This window comes from Acartia tonsa, chromosome 7 (assembly GCF_053477335.1).
Source record: "Acartia tonsa isolate MP-2025a chromosome 7, ASM5347733v1, whole genome shotgun sequence".
In the NCBI taxonomy this organism is placed as follows: Eukaryota; Metazoa; Arthropoda; class Copepoda; order Calanoida; family Acartiidae; genus Acartia; species Acartia tonsa.
In genome coordinates, this window is record NC_137266.1 from 12,342,946 (window position 1) to 12,361,775 (window position 18,830).

Here is an 18,830-nt window from a genome sequence, read left to right on the forward strand (position 1 = left end):
ATCATTCTTCCCCTCAAATTAATCCTTTGGCAGATTTAACGTATTGTGGAAAGGATGGAGGAGGAAATTGGAGTTGTATTGTTCCCTTAATTAAACTGCTAATGGTAGAACAAGTTCATAAAGTTTGTGGCACGATTTCATTTATAAATAATTCTTGTTCTGGTTTTAATTTAATTGTCAAAGGTAGAATCAGTAAAATAAGCATAATAATTTTTTTTCTCGTATTCATTCGAATCCGGTTGATAGGAACCGGTTCTCATCCATACGAAAAAACTATGTCTAGCATCGAATTATATCCAGCTTTCTACGAATATAAAAATGTACAGTCATAAGATTAAAACCAGTTTTTTAACCGGTGCCTTAGGCACCTCGGGGCTAAAATAACTGGTTTTAATCTTATAATTGTACATTCTATATCCGCGGAAAGCCGTTTATAATACGATGCGAGAAATAACTATTCTTACTAATAATTAATTGAAAATACACAAAAACCAGGAATTTAAAGGGATAAGACAATGGCCGATAAATTGATGTACATCCTCAATGATGATACACAAAATTAGCCCTTCTGTAGATTACAATTAGTGGTTGAAACTTTGGACACTCAAATAAATGAAACAACTAATCAAAGTTCAATCAAAGATGTCAAGCAAACGAATAAGAAAACATTACTATAAAAACTTTGAGGACTTGTGTAATAAACAGCCCAATGAACACTGCAATAATTTGTAATGGATATGCTAACTTAAATTGTGAATAGAGTCTAAATAAATGCCTGGCTCTTTCTTTCTTGGTGGGATGTACAACTCTTCTGGGGTGTAGATATCATTTGGGGGAGAGTAAAGCTCCTCGGGTACTACATATCCTCCAACAGGTCTTCCAGATTTTACCTGGAAAAAATATTTAATTATTTAATGTTAGTTAATGTTTGTTGCAGGGATCTTAAGTGATAAGACAATGGATAATAAATCAGTGTACATTTTACATCCCTAATGTTGATAAACAAAATTAGCCCTAAATTATACCTAATCATCATGCAAGGTTTAAAACCAATAGGACAATTTTAACTTGTCTAACTGTTCCGGATGTACCCTAATCAAAGAAAAGCCTCGCTTTAAAACTATTTAATTGAAAGTTTTTTTTTATTTAATTCAAAATTTTCATAAAAATTCTTAAAAATATAAAGTTTATATAATTCTAAAAATGATGAAAAGAAGCAAAATTAAATTAATTTTAGTACAAGATTAAAGTCAATGAAAATTTTATTCATTTTAAAATTTTTAGATTAAAATATATTTTTTTTATGTTATAAGACAAAATATGTAAAAGAAGTGTGTTTAATTTTACAGATATTTTAATTCAAATCAATCATTTTTTTTTCTCACAAATAACATAAATATTAGATTCATAAATAATAATAATTCTTTTATAGTTTTTTATATTAGATTTTTAGTACAGAAATTTTCAAAATTGAAAAAATATTTCTGAGAGAATAACGCCAGATTTTCTTATTGTAAAGTTATTTTAGTCTTATTTTAGTCTCCATATATGACGTCAGACGTAGGGACAGACAACAGTTATAGATTAACTACGCTTCTAAACAAGGATGACAACATTCATAAAAGCGAAGCTCTGAAACGGTAGGACAAACGAACATTAACACTTGTAGAGTGTCAGAACTTAATAATTAGAATATAAATGTATAATTTTTATTTGTGTGGAAAAACTGCTTAAATACAGGATAATATTTAAGGATATACTTACATTTTTGAGAATTGATTATAGAATTGCTACCAAATTCAGGTAAATTGGATTGTTATATAACATAAAATTTTTTTGTTAGAATAGTTAAAAATCAACATGTTCAAAATGGACGTACGGACATTCTGGTAACGATTATAGAGCTGCTACGCTTTCTAAATCATACCTAACTATTACAGGAATAACCGTTCATAACGTTCTAGTATATGAAGTTGTATAGTTTGTTTATCTATGGCTTAAAATTTTGATTACTACTGAACCGATTGTCTTCTATATTTTAATAAACCTTCTTCAAATAGGTCCTGGGCTGAATGTAAGCTAATTTATTTCTAGATTTTATTTTTAGTATGGTTTTAGACTATTTTTCTGACCTTTCATCCCCTAGTTACAAAGTAGCTGTGCTACTTAAAGTTACATAATAAAAAAGCTATTAAAATGACATATTTTGTAATAACAACTGACAGACACATTAACTAAATGATTCTTTCTGAAGATTATTGGATAATTAATTAATTTTATTTTTACTCTTAATCCCAAGTTTCTCTTTAGCAGTTTTACTTTTTTTTCTTTTTACTTACATATTATATTCACTCTTTGTTTCTATCTTTTCTCTTTCTGTCTGTCTACCTTTTTCTGTCTCTTCTTGTCTTTCTGTTTGTCTGTCTCTTTCTTTCTTTCTGTTTGTCTGTCTCTTTCTTTCTTTCTGTTTGTCCGTCTCTTTCTGTCTTTCTGTTTGTCTGTCTCTTTCTGTCTTTCTGTTTGTCTGTCTCTTCTTGTTTGTTACTTCCTCTTTCATTTCGATGTATTAATTAGGATTATTCTTTTAAATATACCTTAACCTGTAAAAACTGTTCGCATTCTATTGATTTGCAATTTATAGAGTTAATGACACAAAACCGACATGATTTTGTCAATTTTTCATCGACTATGATATCTTGATAATTTTTAAATGCAAATTAGATAAAAAAAAGTTGTTATAATAAAAGACTATTAAATTAGGAGGGAAAATTTAAAAGTTTTTGTATTCGACTTTAAAAAAATTACCTGGTCGTATTTTTGTTCCTCTAAAGATGCCATATGATATAAAGTTTCATCTGGGTCTGGTAATTTGTAATCTAAATAGATGGTTGGATAGCAAGAATTATAGGTAATAATATCAGGGATAAGGGATAGGAAACCTGGCCATAAATTAGGTCTCGGCCTGGTTTTGAAAGGGATCATGCAACTTTTACCATTTGCCTAATTTAATGACCTTACTGGCGGACGGCTCATATTGGCTACCGCTCTAAACCAATAGTGTTCTGTGATTTGGGCTTATTTTGTATCAACCAATCACCAATTGGATTCACTATGGTTACGCATACAAATTTTTATAGAAATTCTGATTTAGGTTACATAATATTTCTTATTCAGAATACATGATGTAAGAAATGCCCCCCCCCCCTCCCTCTAAAAAAAGCTATAAAAATTAGCTCACCTGTAATTGGACTCTGGTATTGCTGAGGTTGGGGAGGACCATATCCGCTTTTAAACCTAAATAAATACATTTTAAATTTTGCTAAAAATGTCTGTAATTGGAAACGTATGCCCGACTGCAGAGCCCTGTGATATTTGTTTAATTTTAACAATTTTGTATTGATCTTATCTTTTGATAGTTTTAAAATTGGGATTTTTTATATAATTTTATTTGTTTAAAGTTACATTTTGGTTAACCAAAGGTTGCAATTTTAGTTGTGTGCAAAATAATTTTAATCTAAAATTATCAATGAAAAGTAGTAAGAAAGAAAAATTTAGAGTGAGAGAGAGAGAGAGTAATAAGAAGATTAAAGAAATATGTAGATAAAAAAATTTAAAAAAAGAAAAAGATGATAATTTACGAAACCAACAGGAAAAATATAATATAAATGAAAGATAGATAATAAAAAGTCTAAATGTATGTTGTAATATATTAATATTTTGAAAAATTGGCTCTTGATAATATTCGAAAAACAAACCAAGAAAGGTTGCAGAAGTTTTACTTTAACAGAAAAAAATGGTAAAACATAAAAATGTCTTGTAGAGCATATCCTTATTTAGAAAAGTTAAAAACAATAATTGGCAATTTTATATACGAATATTAGTTATTTATAGCATTGTATTATAGACAGCTTTCCGTGGATATTAATATGCAAAATTATAGGTTTAAAACCAGTTCTGTAAGCCCCGAGGGCCTGCGCATACAAAACTGGTATCAATTTTATGTTTCTTATTTTAATATTTGTGGATAATTGTCTGTAATTCGATGCTGTACATGATATTTATAGGGTTGGGCCGGATATCCGGTGTGGCCGGATATCCGGCCATTTTCAATATCCGGCCGGATAACGGATATTGAAACTATCCGGCCGGATATCCGACTCTATAATTTTTTATACTTTACACCAAAAATCTCTGCTTTTTAAAATCTTAAATGGCTATTTAATTTTCTGAAGAAATTTTTTTTACTACTTTAATATCTGGTAATTTGGCCGGTTATCCGGCCGGATATCCGGTAATTTGGCCGGATAACCGGATATTTGCCGGATATCCGGCCGGTTACCGGATATCCGGCATTTGAAATCAGCCGGATATCCGGTATCCGGCCAAAAAAGTATCCGTCCCAACCCAAATTTATAGTAAAGCTGGGAACCGGTTTCAATCCATCTGATATCGAAAAAAAATACTGGAAAAAAATATTTACCTGGAATAGTTTGCAAAGATGGACTCCAGTTCACTTTCTGGAATTGAAATCTTGGCGTCCAGCTTTATGGGGATATCTAAAGCTTTAGGCAGTCAACTTGACACTCAGTTTTTATAAAACACATTTTCTACCCATTTTTCCCGCAACTCTGCCTTATACGGTTAAGAAATTAAATTGAAATTATTATCTTTCTCTTTTTATCTGTTAAAAATGTTTACTTCTGAACCTAAAAAAGGGTTAAGTGCGTTAATATATTAACAAGGATGACAACATCCATAAGTAGCGAAGCACAAAAAATCGTAGATGGGAATACGTACAGGTAGATTTAAAAGGTTTTTACTAAAATCAAGAATAGATTTATTGTATTAATAAATATGAAACCTTGTTTTATTTTGTATGATGACGATGGTCAAAGTAAATTATATTAAAGATGCTCATAACAATGGGAATAGTTATTTCTCGCATCGTATTATAAACGGCTTTCCGCGGATTGTACATTTCTATATTCGTAGAAAGCTGGATATAATACGATGCTAGACATAGTTTTTTCGTATGGATGAGAACAGGTTCCTATCCACCGGATTCGAATGAATACGAGAAAAATTATTTTGATACTGATATCCCATAAAAGTTTGAAAATTGGATCAAAATAAACAAAGATCTTGGGAAATATGTAAAACATATAAAAATAGCCAAAAACCTGATAAAAGGCAGTCTGGCCGCCATGGTTGTTTTCTTAAAACGACAAAAAAATTAATTTTTAAATCCTTAAAAACTTAAAAAATCGGACCATATACACTGAAGATATGGAAAAAAGTGTTAAATATATTTATAAATAGCCTAAAACCTGCCAAAAAGGGAGTCTGGCCGTCATGGTTATTTCCTTAAAAGACGGGAAATTTAATTTTGATATCTACAACTGAAAAAATTTTGAAAATCGGACTATAAACACTGAAGATATGGAGAAAAATGTTAAAAATATAAAAAAAAACAGCCTAAAACCTGCTGAAAAGGCAGTCTGGCCGTCATGGTTGTCTTTTTTAAAAGACGGGAAATTTAATTTTGATATCTATAACTGAAAAAATTTTGAAAATCGGACCATACACTGAAGATATGGAGAAAAATGTGAAAAATATAAAAATAGCCTAAAACCTGCTAAAAAGGCAGTCTGGCCTTCATGATTGTTTCTTTAAACGACAGGAAATTTAATTTTGATATCTGTAACTGAAAAAATTTTGAAAATCGGACCATAAACACTGAAGATATGGAGAAAAATGTGAAAAATATAAAAATAGCCTAAAACCTGCTAAAAATCGGTCCGACCGCAAATGATGTTTTATAGTCAATTGTGCTCCTTAATAATGGGAATGTTGTCAAAAAATTTCAGCATTCTATCTTTTATAGGAGCTGAGTAAATCCCATTTCCCCCATAGCGTTACGGACTGACGGACTGACTGACTGACTGACTGACTGACGGACGGACAAAGTGAATTATAGAGTAGCTTCGCTACTAATTATTTAGACAAAGACCATTTGCTAAAAAATTGTGTCAAAAATCATCCATGTGACGTCATAAAAATGAGGGATTATACATCTCTTTTTTAGGGTTTTTCTTTCTCACTTCTCCTCTCATCTCCCTCATTTTTATGACGTCACATGGATCATTTTCGACACAATTTTTCAGCAATTTGGTCTTTGTCATTATTTATCAACCAATTTATTTAGAATGATTGTTTTTTCCATTATACTGTCTTTTTATTATATCTAAGAACATGATGTAGATCAACCATTATCAAATCCCTGAAAATATACATATGACAACGCAATAATAGAAAAATGAAGTTATTACATATTAGGCAAGTTATTTATGATTATATCTTGTATATATCGAAAAGGGGGTTTCAGAATCAATTTAGTAGAATTGACTTGACTCAACAGATTTCTTGGTATGTAAGTAAATCCTTTTCTCTAAATACTTTGAAAATCTAGACAATATTTTAGATCAAGTGTAAAATTGGATAACAATCCTAAGTAGATTTTAGATTTTATGGATTTATAGGTACAATACAAAAACTAATACTTTTATTGGGTAATAATTAGATGGTTGTTAGTAGATCTGTTACAATTGACTGACCATGGAAAAGCTCTTAAAAAGCCAAAGACATAATCCTCTTGTATTAAGGGATAACTCATAGGCATAAATAATCTAATTCTAAAAGGAAGTATTTAAAAGCAGCAATTTTACAGCTGGAATGTGATCTAGTTATTTTCCAGTATGGCTTGGAAACTGATTAATCTCAGTCACACTGTAAAATCTTGTATCGTATGTTTTATATACAGTTTTCTACGAATTAAAAAAAAATCATAAATTTAATACCAGTCTTGTTAGCTCGGGACTACGGCCCTTTAGTGCTAACAAAACTAATTTTTAATCTTACAATTTTACATTTCTATATTCACAGAAAGCTGATTATAATAAAATGCGATAAATAACTATTATCAAAGCAGCTGCAACAATAGCTGCAAATCCTTGCAGCAAAGTACACTTCCTTGGTTTTCATCTTAGTTTTTGGCACATAATAATATTGGTTTTATTTCATGTTCTTGCTGACTAATAACAATCCTAATGACAACAAATTCTAGAAGGTACAAATTACTGAACATTGTTTTAATTTAAACAATAGAGGAGCTAATAGTTTTACATAAATCATTCTTTGGAAATTTAGCATTTCCCCTCATTGAGAGGTCAGTTGGTTTTTTTATCATATTAATAGTTTTCTATCCTCAAAAACTACTTGGGTAATCTAAGTAGGCATTACATTGGTCTGGGTGTTTTAGACAATTCTATTCTAAAATTTAATTCTCGGATGGTTTTCAACTATTTTTCTAGACCTTCTGCTCTTTCGAATACAGAGCTTCTAGTTGCTAGGTGAGTTGCCAATAGTTTTTAATTATAATAAAAATTTATTATAAACAAAAGTTGATACTTTATTAGATCCTTTATGAAAAACTATTGAATATTTCATAAATGATATACTAAGCTATACTTCTATGATATAATTATTCTTGTTTTGCAATAATGATAGCTTCTGCACTATTTAAATAAATTATAAACAAACATACTAATTTTAATTTATTAATTGTTTGTTTGTTTTATTTAAAACAAGAATGGCAACATCAATAGTTAATTGTATATCCTATTATAAAAAGCAGTAAGGATTTTTGTCTTAAATTCAATAGTGCAGCAACTATTGAACACATTGAGTTTTCCATTTTAGATTTGAGGGTGTTTTATTTTTAGAAATAAGTCTTGGTATGGCTTCAGGCTATATATCAGCCCACTTCCAACCTCTTAAAATACATAGACCCTGGATGTTAGGGGTGCAGCCATTTGTCAAGAATAAGTAATATAAGTGGCTATAAGTAATTTTCTAATTTAAAAAGAAGTATTCAAATAACATGAAACCTCTTCTTTTAAGGAAGTAATGTTAAAATATATAATATTGAAAAGCTTTGCAACTAGAAAATAATATTTCAAATAGCACTGTACTTTTTATATTTCAAGTTTCAATAAAAAGTTAAAAACATTTTCAATCCATTTTCTTTCGTAATACAAACTTAATAACTAGATGTATGCTATTTTTTTCCTTTAACTATCAGTTCAAATAAATTTTGAAAACCATTTTTTTGGTATTTGTTTTATAAATACTAATTGAATATACAAACAAATTTTATATTCATATTATTTTGTATATTTTAAATGTTGTAAAATTTTTATTAACCAATTTCTCTAATTACTTGTGGTTATACTTAGTTGAAAATTTTTTATGTGTGTATTTAAAAAAAATGTTTTTCTTGTTGCCAGCAAAACTGAAACATAGTTGTCCAATAAACTCTTGATTCTGTGCACAATCAAAATCAAAATTGGCATTATAAGATCTAGGCTATTTATAAAGGTGTACCAAAAATTATAATCATCACAATTCACTTGTAGAATATCACAACAACAATCTTTAAAAATATTTGTTCATAAAAGTGCTTTAATACACAATGAAATGATAAGTTTGAGCCACAGCAGAAAATTCTCTTATGACACTAATACCTGTTGCTATATTCAATGTTTAATTTTGTCAATAAGATTATTATTGGGCCATGATGATACATTTCTACATGGGAAGTTAGTGCTTTTAGACAAAACCAGAGGAGTTTGTTGTCTGATTCATGTTGCTTTACATAGTATCCTGGAAGATGCCCTTAGTCTTTAGAAGGATCTAAAAATCTCTCTTTTTTTGTACACCTGTATAAAAAACTTCAAATTATCTAAATCAATGTATTGCAGCTAGTCTCAGCAGTTTTTTCATTCTACAAATATTATTGATTCAAGGTTGAATTAGCTTTATATAGAGTTAGAGTTTTGCAACCTATATTTAATTATTGATTCACGACACTGGAATAATTTTTGATTTAATTAAGAATGGCAAAGAAAAGGATCATATACTACAGGCCTACTACTTTTCAATTTTGTGGTTGTTCATTTCTTTAAGTCAGGTAATGTTAGGTTATATTGATTACTGGGTCAATTTATTAAATAAGGGAAGGGGGGTCTCATTGCTCATTAGTCACTTAGAGGGAGAGCACTATCATGTGCTCTTATTTCCTTTCCTGGAATAAACTTAACTAAACTAAAATCACTGGCCAGGTTAAAATTCATAGAGTTATCAATTTATGAGTTTAAAACTATTGAAATGAATCACATGTTGCACTTGCTTTTCAATGTTTAGTGACTTCAATATCAATTTAGAAAAACAATCCCCAAAATATTGGCGGAATAAAATCCTGAATTATATTTTTGTCTTTGTTGTTGGAAGTGTAGCTACTTTATGAATATATATTTTTTACCTTTTTGAACTTTAGTTATAAGAAAAAATATTTTTAGGTGGGTGATCCCTCTTGGGAGGGTGGTAATACACCCCCCCCCCTAAAATAGTTGGCCAATAAGAAGCTTTACATTACTGGATTATTGTATTAGCGGTCAGCGAGATCCTTTACTAAACACGCAAACAGACAAGCATTTTATTACTTTTATATAGGGATCATTAAGGATTTTTGATAATACCCTTTATCTATATATATTCATATGTACATATATGTAATGATTTTCAGTGCTGCATTGCCAAAAGTCATGATTGTATATCATTGATTTGTTTCCATTCAATTTACAAAACTATCTCTAACTCTAGCTGGGATAATTAGGTAAATAAATTTTAAACAGAGTAACCTAAAATGCCAAGCAAGGATGAAATTATTAATAGGATCACAGCATATTTATTATCTGGTGAGAAAGAAATTAAGGTCAAGAGACAGTTTTTCCTGTTGTGAAAAATTTTACAGAATTAATAGCTTTTGGCGATATAAATAAAAACAAGAATTTTAGATTAAGCATTTTATAATATTTTTCTCAAAGCTTTATTTTGGATACTTCTTTTACTTTTTTTCATATATAATTTAAGTGTCGAGTTTAACCTAGAATATAGTGTCAATTTTGTGGAGTTTACTGTTTAGATATTTCTCAATAAGATAATGGACAATTTTTACATTCTAATGATGATAAACAAAATTACTTCTTACCTATACAAATATTCCTACTTGTGGGAATATTTTGGATGTATGATTTATGTGTCAAGTTTAACCTAGGGTAGAGTGTCCATTTTTGTGGAGTTTGCTGTTCAGATATTTCTCAATTAGGGCATCATACACATAAGAGCTAAAAATAAATATATGCTTTTATATCATTTGCAATCTTTCAGTCTAGATATCTAGATGTCTATTTAATCATATATCTATCCATTTGACATCTGTCTATTTAGAAGTCTCTTTATTTTCCTCATTTGAATTCTATCTATCTACGTTTGTCTTCTTCTATCTCAGTATGTCTGTCTATAAGTGTATATATGAATGTTGTCCATATATATGTATTTCTTTTTTTGTTCCTCATCTGCTTTTTGATTGTGTTTGTATAATTATGTGTCTGTCTATTACTCCTAGTGTCTGTCTATCTCGGAAAGTTTGTCTATTTGTCAGTCTAAGTACGTCTGTCTTTTCTGTCAAGGTATGTCTGTCTATTAGTCTATGTGATTGTATATATGTCTTTTTTTGTTCCTCATCTACTTTATGATTGTATTTGTATAATTATCTGCCAATACCTCATAGTGTCTGTCTATTACTCCTAGTGTCTGTCTATCTGTCTATCTCGGGAAGTTTGTCTATTTGTCAGTCTAAGTACGTCTGTCTTTTTATGTCTTAGTATGTGTCTATTAGTCTATGTGAATGTATATATGTCTTTTTTTGTTCCTCATCTACTTTATGATTGTCTGTGTATAATTGCCTGCCAATACCTCTTAGTGTAAGTCTATCTGTATATCATTCCCTCATATTGTATGTCTATTAATCTCTCCTAGTGACTGTCAATTTGTCTATTACTACTTACTGTGTGTCTCTTACTCCTTGTCTATGTCTATCTGTCTCAATATGTTAATATTTCTATCTATTTACTGTCTTTCTATCCAAGATATCTATCTATCTATCTATTTTACATTGACATCTGAAGAGTGCAAACATTTACGAAACAATTTGTAATGTCTGAATAAATATGTTAAATTCATATTTTGTTTGTGAGTTAACCTCTTATATCTATCTATCTATCTATCTATCTATCTATCTATCTATCTATCTATCTATCTATCTATCTATCTATCTATCTATCTATCTATCTATCTATCTATCTATCTATCTATCTATCTATCTATCTATCTATCTATCTATCTATCTATCTATCTATCTATCTATCTATCTATCTATCTATCTATCTATCTATCTATCTATCTATCTATCTATCTATCTATCTATCTATCTATCTATCTATCTATCTATCTATCTATCTATCTATCTATCTATCTATCTATCTATCTATCTATCTATCTATCCATCTATCTATCTATCTATCTATCTATCTATCTATCTATCTATCTATCTATCTATCTATCTATCTATCTATCTATCTATCTATCTATCTATCTATCTATCTATCTATCTATCTATCTATCTATCTATCTATCTATCTATCTATCTATCTATCTATCTATCTATCTATCTATCTATCTATCTCACCTGGCATCAGGGTCATCTCTCTGAGAAACCAATCCATCATCAAAAAAATAATTCCAGAAAGTTGTTGTTTTTAAAAACGGGAAAGAAAAAAATAATTCTTTTATATTTTGATATAATAAAGTAAAAGGATCTATGTCTGCCTGTTTATTGTTTGATTGTACTAAAGTATTTCGCTGACCGCTGAACCAATTTGGTTCACCTTTATCTTCCCATAGGTCATGATAAGTTTTATAGCTATTTTGGGGGAGAGCATTCGCCATGAAAAAAATATAAAGCTGACCTTACCATAGATTGAAAAATCATAACAAAAAACTGACTTTATAACGTACAGTTTTTTTTATTTATTGAAAATTGTGTTACTTTCTTTTAACACTTCCTAGTAAATAATTTGACGTGATAAAAATAGTTAGTGTCAACAACAAAATATGTTGTTTAAATCTTTGAAAACAGAGTTCTAACAGATTTTGTTAAAATTTTAATATGGAGTATCTGAGGCTTCTATATTCGGGGGGAATTCTCCCCCCAAATCAAAGTGCACGATTTTGGTACATTCATAATATAAATTAGATTATCAGCATTCTAGTAGAGGTATCATTAATCATTATATGGAATTATCAAAAATAATTTCTTAGGTTAAGTTGTGCTAGGTGATTGCCCCGCAGGGTTAGATAATTTGCCCCTCAGGAGCTAGAAAAAGGGGAAAAGCTACTGTGGAAATACAACAAAACGCCCCTTAAGAGGCGTTGCCACGAAAAAGACTAAACCCATTTCTTTTAATTCCAACAAACAATGATGATATCCTTCATGAAAGGAAGTTAATCAAACAATTAAACAATCTGACTTATTATAAAAAAGCTTCTCTTTAAAAAGATCCTTTATAAACTAGCAAAATGAATTCGAAGTTTTCACTAGGATATTATCTAAAACTGTGAATATCAAAAAAGAATTCTTTTCTGCCTGCAAAGTAAGGCCATATCTAGAGTTTCTTAGGTTTCATAAGTCTTTTATTTTCGACAACCCAATTACTTCTTTAAAATTTAAAAATAAATACCTATCAAATATATTTTTTTTTTTTGGGGGGGGGAGGAATCGAGCACCCCTCATTTTTATTTTATTTATTTTAGTGGGGGCAATTTTTTCCTTGGGACGATTTTTCTTGGGAAGCACTAGGTACCCTCCATAAGTAAAAATAGATATAAACCTTTCCAGGACCTAAGAATAGCTATCATTTAAAGGAGAACCATATCTGTTTAGCTGTTAGCGAGATCCTTTGGTACAAACAGACAGACAGTCAGAGACCCTGTTACTTTATTATAGGGGTATCATTGGTAGGTGTTGTAGTTAAAAAGTGTGCTAATATTTATAATTATGTATATTGTAGAAACACTAACATACTAGCAAGCAACAAAACACATATGGTTAAATTTATAAACCTACCTATCATTTTCATATGAAAGGACACTCTTATGCTTAAATTTTGTTGGATTATTTATAACAAGATTTAATTTGAATGAAATTATAATATAAAAGAAAAGCAAGGTATGATGTTTATCTAATCATTTATATGTAGTAGTAGTTCAAGGACTTCAAACAGAAGGGGGAGAGGTATAGATTTTTTAACTTGCGGATACGCATCTAGGGGCTCTGTATTTTAGCCTAAAACCATTCAAGAACATAAGTTAAGCTTCCCTAAAATGGAGAACCTAGTCGGTTCAGTAGTCATCGAAAAATAAGTTACTGACAAAAACCTTCTACCTAATATTACATTTATAATGTTGCAATATTTTGTTAAAGAGTAGCTAGGCTACTGTAAAAAAATTAAACTAAAAGTGCTTATAGAGTAGGTGCACTACTTTGAGGACAATTTGACAGTTGCAAATGGATTGACACGGTGTTGTGGGAAAATATTTCACGACTTTGCTCCTAGTTATCTTTCTATCTCTTTATATTTGTCCTAGCGGCTGCGCTCCTAGAGGCACTTTTATGAAAAGGGGTTGGGAATGGGAGCCCAAACTTATATTTTAAACAAGGATGACACCATACATAAAAACGAAGCTATGATACAGTAGAACAAACGGACATTAACACTTGTATAGTGTCAGAACTGAATAATCAGAATATAAAATATAAGAGTCGAAGCAAAATTGTAAGTAAATTTGTTGAAAAACTGCTTCATACAGGAAAATGTTTCTAGACATACTTAAATTTTTAGGACTTGATTATAGAGTTGCTTTGCTTATAATATTTTACTTTGTTGTCCCGTGAATCAGTATACCACAAATCAGATCAATCGGAAAATTAGATCATATAAAAATTGGTGTTAAAACAGTAAAATAATCAACATGTTTAAATGGACGTATGGATTTTCTGGTAATTATTATAGAGTTGGTAGGCTTTCCAAATCGTACCTAACTACTACATGCATAGTTTGAAATCGATAGGAAAACTCTAACATGCAAAATTAACAAAAAAAATATCCGTTCCGGACGGACGTACGGACGGGCCAACCGTAATTCTAAAAAAGGTAAGTAATAAAACCTAGGGAAGGGGAGGAGGTTTTTTTGACTCACCTTCCCGAGTTATAGAGAAGCAAAGCGAATACCTAGAAAAACTACGTGGTAAAAATCTATTTCGTGAAAGTTGAAAGAGTAGCTATTCCCTAAACCTATGAAAAATTTGTTAATGTGTTGTAGAAACGAATTTCACGACAATTTTTGTATTTAAAGAAACACAATCAAGCTTTGAAACATTTAATAACAATAAGAAACAACAACACCAATTCATTTAATATATAAAACTTTTATCTTTTCATTCGATCTGCTGATTTATAAAAAAACGAGGTCTTTATATAATTGACTTTCAAATTTTAATTATGCCTATTACTATTTTATACTCTACTAGTTGCTACGCCTCTGGCCTCTATGGTAAGCAGGAGAGGTCAAAATAAAGTATAAAACCATCCTGAGAAATCTGGACCAGTATTTTCCGAGATTTTTAAGCGTTAGACGAAAAATCTTACTTATTTAAACAATAGTATAAGTTTATGTCCTTTACTTAGTGCTGCTTTACTTATGAGCACACCAACATAAAAAAAGCATAAAAGGGAGGAAACGTAGGTATCTTTATTATACAAGTCCCCAAATTTGTATAATAATGTTTTCTTATTCTCGTTGGCCTTAAAACTTTGGGGACTTTGATTGGTTGGTTGATTCAGTTGAATGTTTAAACGATTCAACTACTAATTGTAATCTACTGAAGGAGTAATTTTGTGTAATTGAGGATGTACATCAATATATCGGCCATTGACTTATCCCTTTAGATTCCTGGCATAAAATGCATATTATAAATATCAATGGTTTTATTAATCAATAGGCTTAGCCAAACATAATTAAGATTCCTTTGCCTAGAGCTCTCTAAATTTGGCATGTTAAACTAATCAGCTATTTTGTAGGGTTTCCAAATTAGTTAGATTTTAATCTTTATCATCGGTCCAAAAAGATCTTTTACTTCTAACATTTTTGAACAATACTGAAAAAACAGATATCGTATAGATTGGAAGGACTGATCGAGAGTATATTATAGACAATTTTTTCCCAATAATAAGATAAAAATGATAAACTTTATGCCAGTTTTGTGCTTCCGACCCATCAGAGCGAACAATTAATCTTATAATATTTCATTTTACTACCCGCGGAAAGTTGTCTATAATAAGATGCGATAAACTACAAATATCCAAAATAAAATTCGAATAAATTAATATACATCCCGAATGATGATAAACAAATTACTCCTTCTTTAGATCAAAATGATTAGTTAAAACGTTTGTACACTTAGAGTTTTAACCGGAATTTAAAAAGAACCCAAAGTTTATAAGACAACGAATGAGAGAACGTGTTGGTACCAGTAGCAATGGCTTCACCCTCCCTGATAAATATACAATGTCATATTGTATAATATAGTATAGAATAGACACATAAGCCATTGTGTATGTCAAAATGAAAAACTGCAACTGATTAATTAAAGAAATTTTAGCCTGCAGCTGGAAGTATGACTAGCAGAGAAATTTTTTATTATTCTTGTATTATACTCAATTTAGATTCAACCATCTGTGTTTTAAACCAGGGATCTAAAGGGATAAGACAATGTCCGATAAAATGATGTATATCCAAAATGATGATTCACAAAACTACCCCTTCTGTAGATTAAGATTAGTGGTAGGAACGATTGGACAGTCAACTTCATGAAACAACCAATTATAAAGTTCCAAAAGTTGTTAAGATTAAGAAAACGTTATATTAAAACTTTGGGGACTAAATAAACAGTAATAAACAGTCCCCTTCTTTCCTGGTTTCAAACACATACATATATCTTTATTTACTTTTTCTTATTTTAATTTTATGAAGTTGATTCATTTAATTGAAAATAAGAAAAATTGCTTAAAATGTACCATTTTAGTTTTTTAATTTTTTAAAACTATTTACTTTAGGCAAATCAAAACTTTTAAAGTTAAGTTTTTTAAATAAAGGAATAAGATTTTTGTCAGTAGCTCAAGATATAGATATATTCTGAATCGATTAGGTTCTCCATTTTATGGAAGGTTCACAAAGGCCCCAGGATTCAGCTTTTTAATTTGAAGATTTAAATCTTTGGTATGGTTTTAGGGTTTTTATTTGCTTTTTCCTACCTCTTCTATGCAGAGCTCGATGCTATATGATAGTGGCACAGCCGCTGGTTAAAATAATAGGAAGTTGCGTCATCGACATAGCATAGAACTATAATATCATACTTAATCATAAAATTAATACTTAAATGTTACACATTTTCATGTTCTCTAATAAAGTGGAACTCCTGTCGGGTTAAAATAACGAAACCACAAATCCACCCCCTTAACCACATTGGTCCCCTTTTTACTGGATGAACGAACTGACCAATATATGAGTTCCATGTTAGCAACATTAAGTGAAGAAAATTTTTTCCCTGTCCTAATATCCACGTATATTCTATATTCATCTTTGTAGATAGGTATACCTTTACGAGATGTAAACAACCTACTTATCTAACAGCAAGACGTATGACAAAGCATCTTTAAAACAATTCCTTGACATTAATTTTGAATCAAATTCAAATGGAGAAATTTCTTTTGTCTTTAGCAATAAGGCATGATTTTTCAAACTTAAATAAATTTTATTTAGCAGTGGGGGGGGGTGGGTTATAAAGAAAAATGTTTGTAATAGTTAAATTAAAATTGGGAATGCCTACCTTCCATTTTTTTTATCCTCAAATAGTTTTACACAACCGGAGTGAATCACTGTGCACGCCACTAGTTTAGAAATTAGTAATAAGTAATACATCTATAATACATATAATACATATAATATAATACATCTTGGTTAGTCGGTGATGCAATTAAGTATGATATAGATAATTAAGATGAATTGGTTCCTTGAAGCTTGGTTTTATTGTGTTGATATAGATTGGAAATAACGTGTCATCAGCCCTTAACAAAATGAATCTCAGTAATGGATATAGTAAACATGGATATCAAATTTTGTCGTCAATTTAGGTCGCTACTATATTTTCCATTTATAGGTCAGTATATTCTTCCATGCATTGGGAGAGAAGAAGGTAAAGGGTTGGATGGGGTTAATGTTATATTAGCCAGCTAGAACAATCATTTTATTAGGGTAGACAAGAATCTCCCATAATATCCACGTATTCTATATCTATTATCACAGTTATTTCCAAATTCATAATTGACAGAATTTTTATTATTATTGCAAGAATATAGATAAATAGGGAATAACAAGGACAATAATTACTAAAAAGACATAGCAATAAAAAGCAAGCAATTATTATGATACAGTTAAAATGAAAAGCACCAACAAACTCTAATATAGAAATACGTATCTATGGATAAAATATTCAAGAAAATATGTTTTAATTACAAATAGAATTCTAGAGGCACTTTAAGCTTAATGCATGTAAAGAAATGTACTTTTTAAAAATTTATTATACTTATTCAATCTGAAGGCTTGACGGAATAGAGACGTACAGACAGACGTACCTAACTATATATTAACTGTACTCTAAAAAAAATCCTACCTTTCCAAATCATCCAAGTTTTCAATAACGTAGAACAAATCTTCATTAATTCTGAAATATAGAAATCATGTTTAAATTATCAATTTAAACAAAATAGCTCTTTTTCAGATTTTCTAGGTGTAAGATTCTTGGAAAAAGTTCTAAGTGAATTATATCTTCCAATCCACTTTTATCTCCCAACTTAATAACGAAACAGCGTGAAGTGCCTCCAAAAAATGAAGTCATACAATTAAAGACAAATGTTAGGCAAGTATACATTGTAATTGACCTAAATGGTAAAATTTAATCTGGCCTCTAATTGGTGGTCATATTATTGTTTGACGTTCGGTTACATCCTATAATGACTAATCCAAAAACAGTATTCAAGTCTTCGGAAATTTCCAATTTCTGGTAATGATAATAAAATAGATACCGTTTCAGGAATATACCTATTTCTTATGCAAAGTTTTAAATCAATAGGTTGATTCTTTATTGATAACCAGAGCTTTTCCTTACAGAAGACCAATCATTTATGTAATATAATTGACAAAGCCCATATTATCCTGTTGTGACGTCATAAATTTCGGGATAGGGAAAGCAAAAGGGAAAGGAGAACCCCATTTCTTTCATCTCCTTTGAAGAGATTTTCCTCGCACCTTCCCTATTCCTATCCCGAAATTTATGACGTCATATCAGGGCAATATTGGCTTTGTAAAATTAGTAATTTATCATACCTTGAGCCACCACCTTCCAGATCCAAAGCTTGTACAGTCTGATTAATATTTGCCTGGTCTGCATAATCAATATCTATATCCTGATCATTATAACTATATTCAGTGTCAACAATATTGATATCATCATTAGGATCTTGTTCATGCGTATTTTCTTCCTCAGTGTTGTCGTTGTATAGTTTGTCTTCAGCCTTTTCAAATGAGGTTATTTAGAAATTGTTGAAAAAAACTACATTTTACATGTATTTTCGTGCTTTTTGAGATATCTAAAAATGGTGGCTACGCCGCTAGAGGCATCTACGGGTACTTGAGGGAAGTAGTACATGGATGGGGGGGGGGGGGGGAGTCGATTGTGAAATTTTGTGGTTGGG

General features: G+C 30.2%; 1 protein-coding gene and 1 long non-coding RNA gene across 2 annotated transcripts in view; both read right to left on the reverse strand.

The window, feature by feature from the left end:
• Positions 1-11,663, reverse strand: part of LOC145324180 (uncharacterized) — a 35,719-nt gene extending 24,056 nt beyond the window's left edge. The window contains exons 1-6 of the mRNA XM_080166806.1: positions 11,648-11,663; positions 10,171-10,244; positions 4,481-4,556; positions 3,239-3,294; positions 2,806-2,876; positions 776-890 (exon numbers count right to left, since the gene is read on the reverse strand). Coding sequence (XP_080022932.1) covers positions 776-890; positions 2,806-2,838 — 148 coding nt within the window. The 5' untranslated portion in view covers positions 2,839-2,876; positions 3,239-3,294; positions 4,481-4,556; positions 10,171-10,244; positions 11,648-11,663. The remainder of the gene's footprint in view (positions 1-775; positions 891-2,805; positions 2,877-3,238; positions 3,295-4,480; positions 4,557-10,170; positions 10,245-11,647) is intronic.
• A 5,426-nt stretch (positions 11,664-17,089) lies between these two features.
• LOC145324128 (uncharacterized) lies at positions 17,090-18,647 on the reverse strand. The gene is made up of 3 exons (XR_013881192.1): positions 18,463-18,647; positions 17,750-17,800; positions 17,090-17,144 (listed from the first exon to the last, which is right to left on the reverse strand). It is a non-coding gene; the product is annotated as an uncharacterized LOC145324128 (long non-coding RNA).
• Positions 18,648-18,830: the final 183 nt, after the last annotated feature.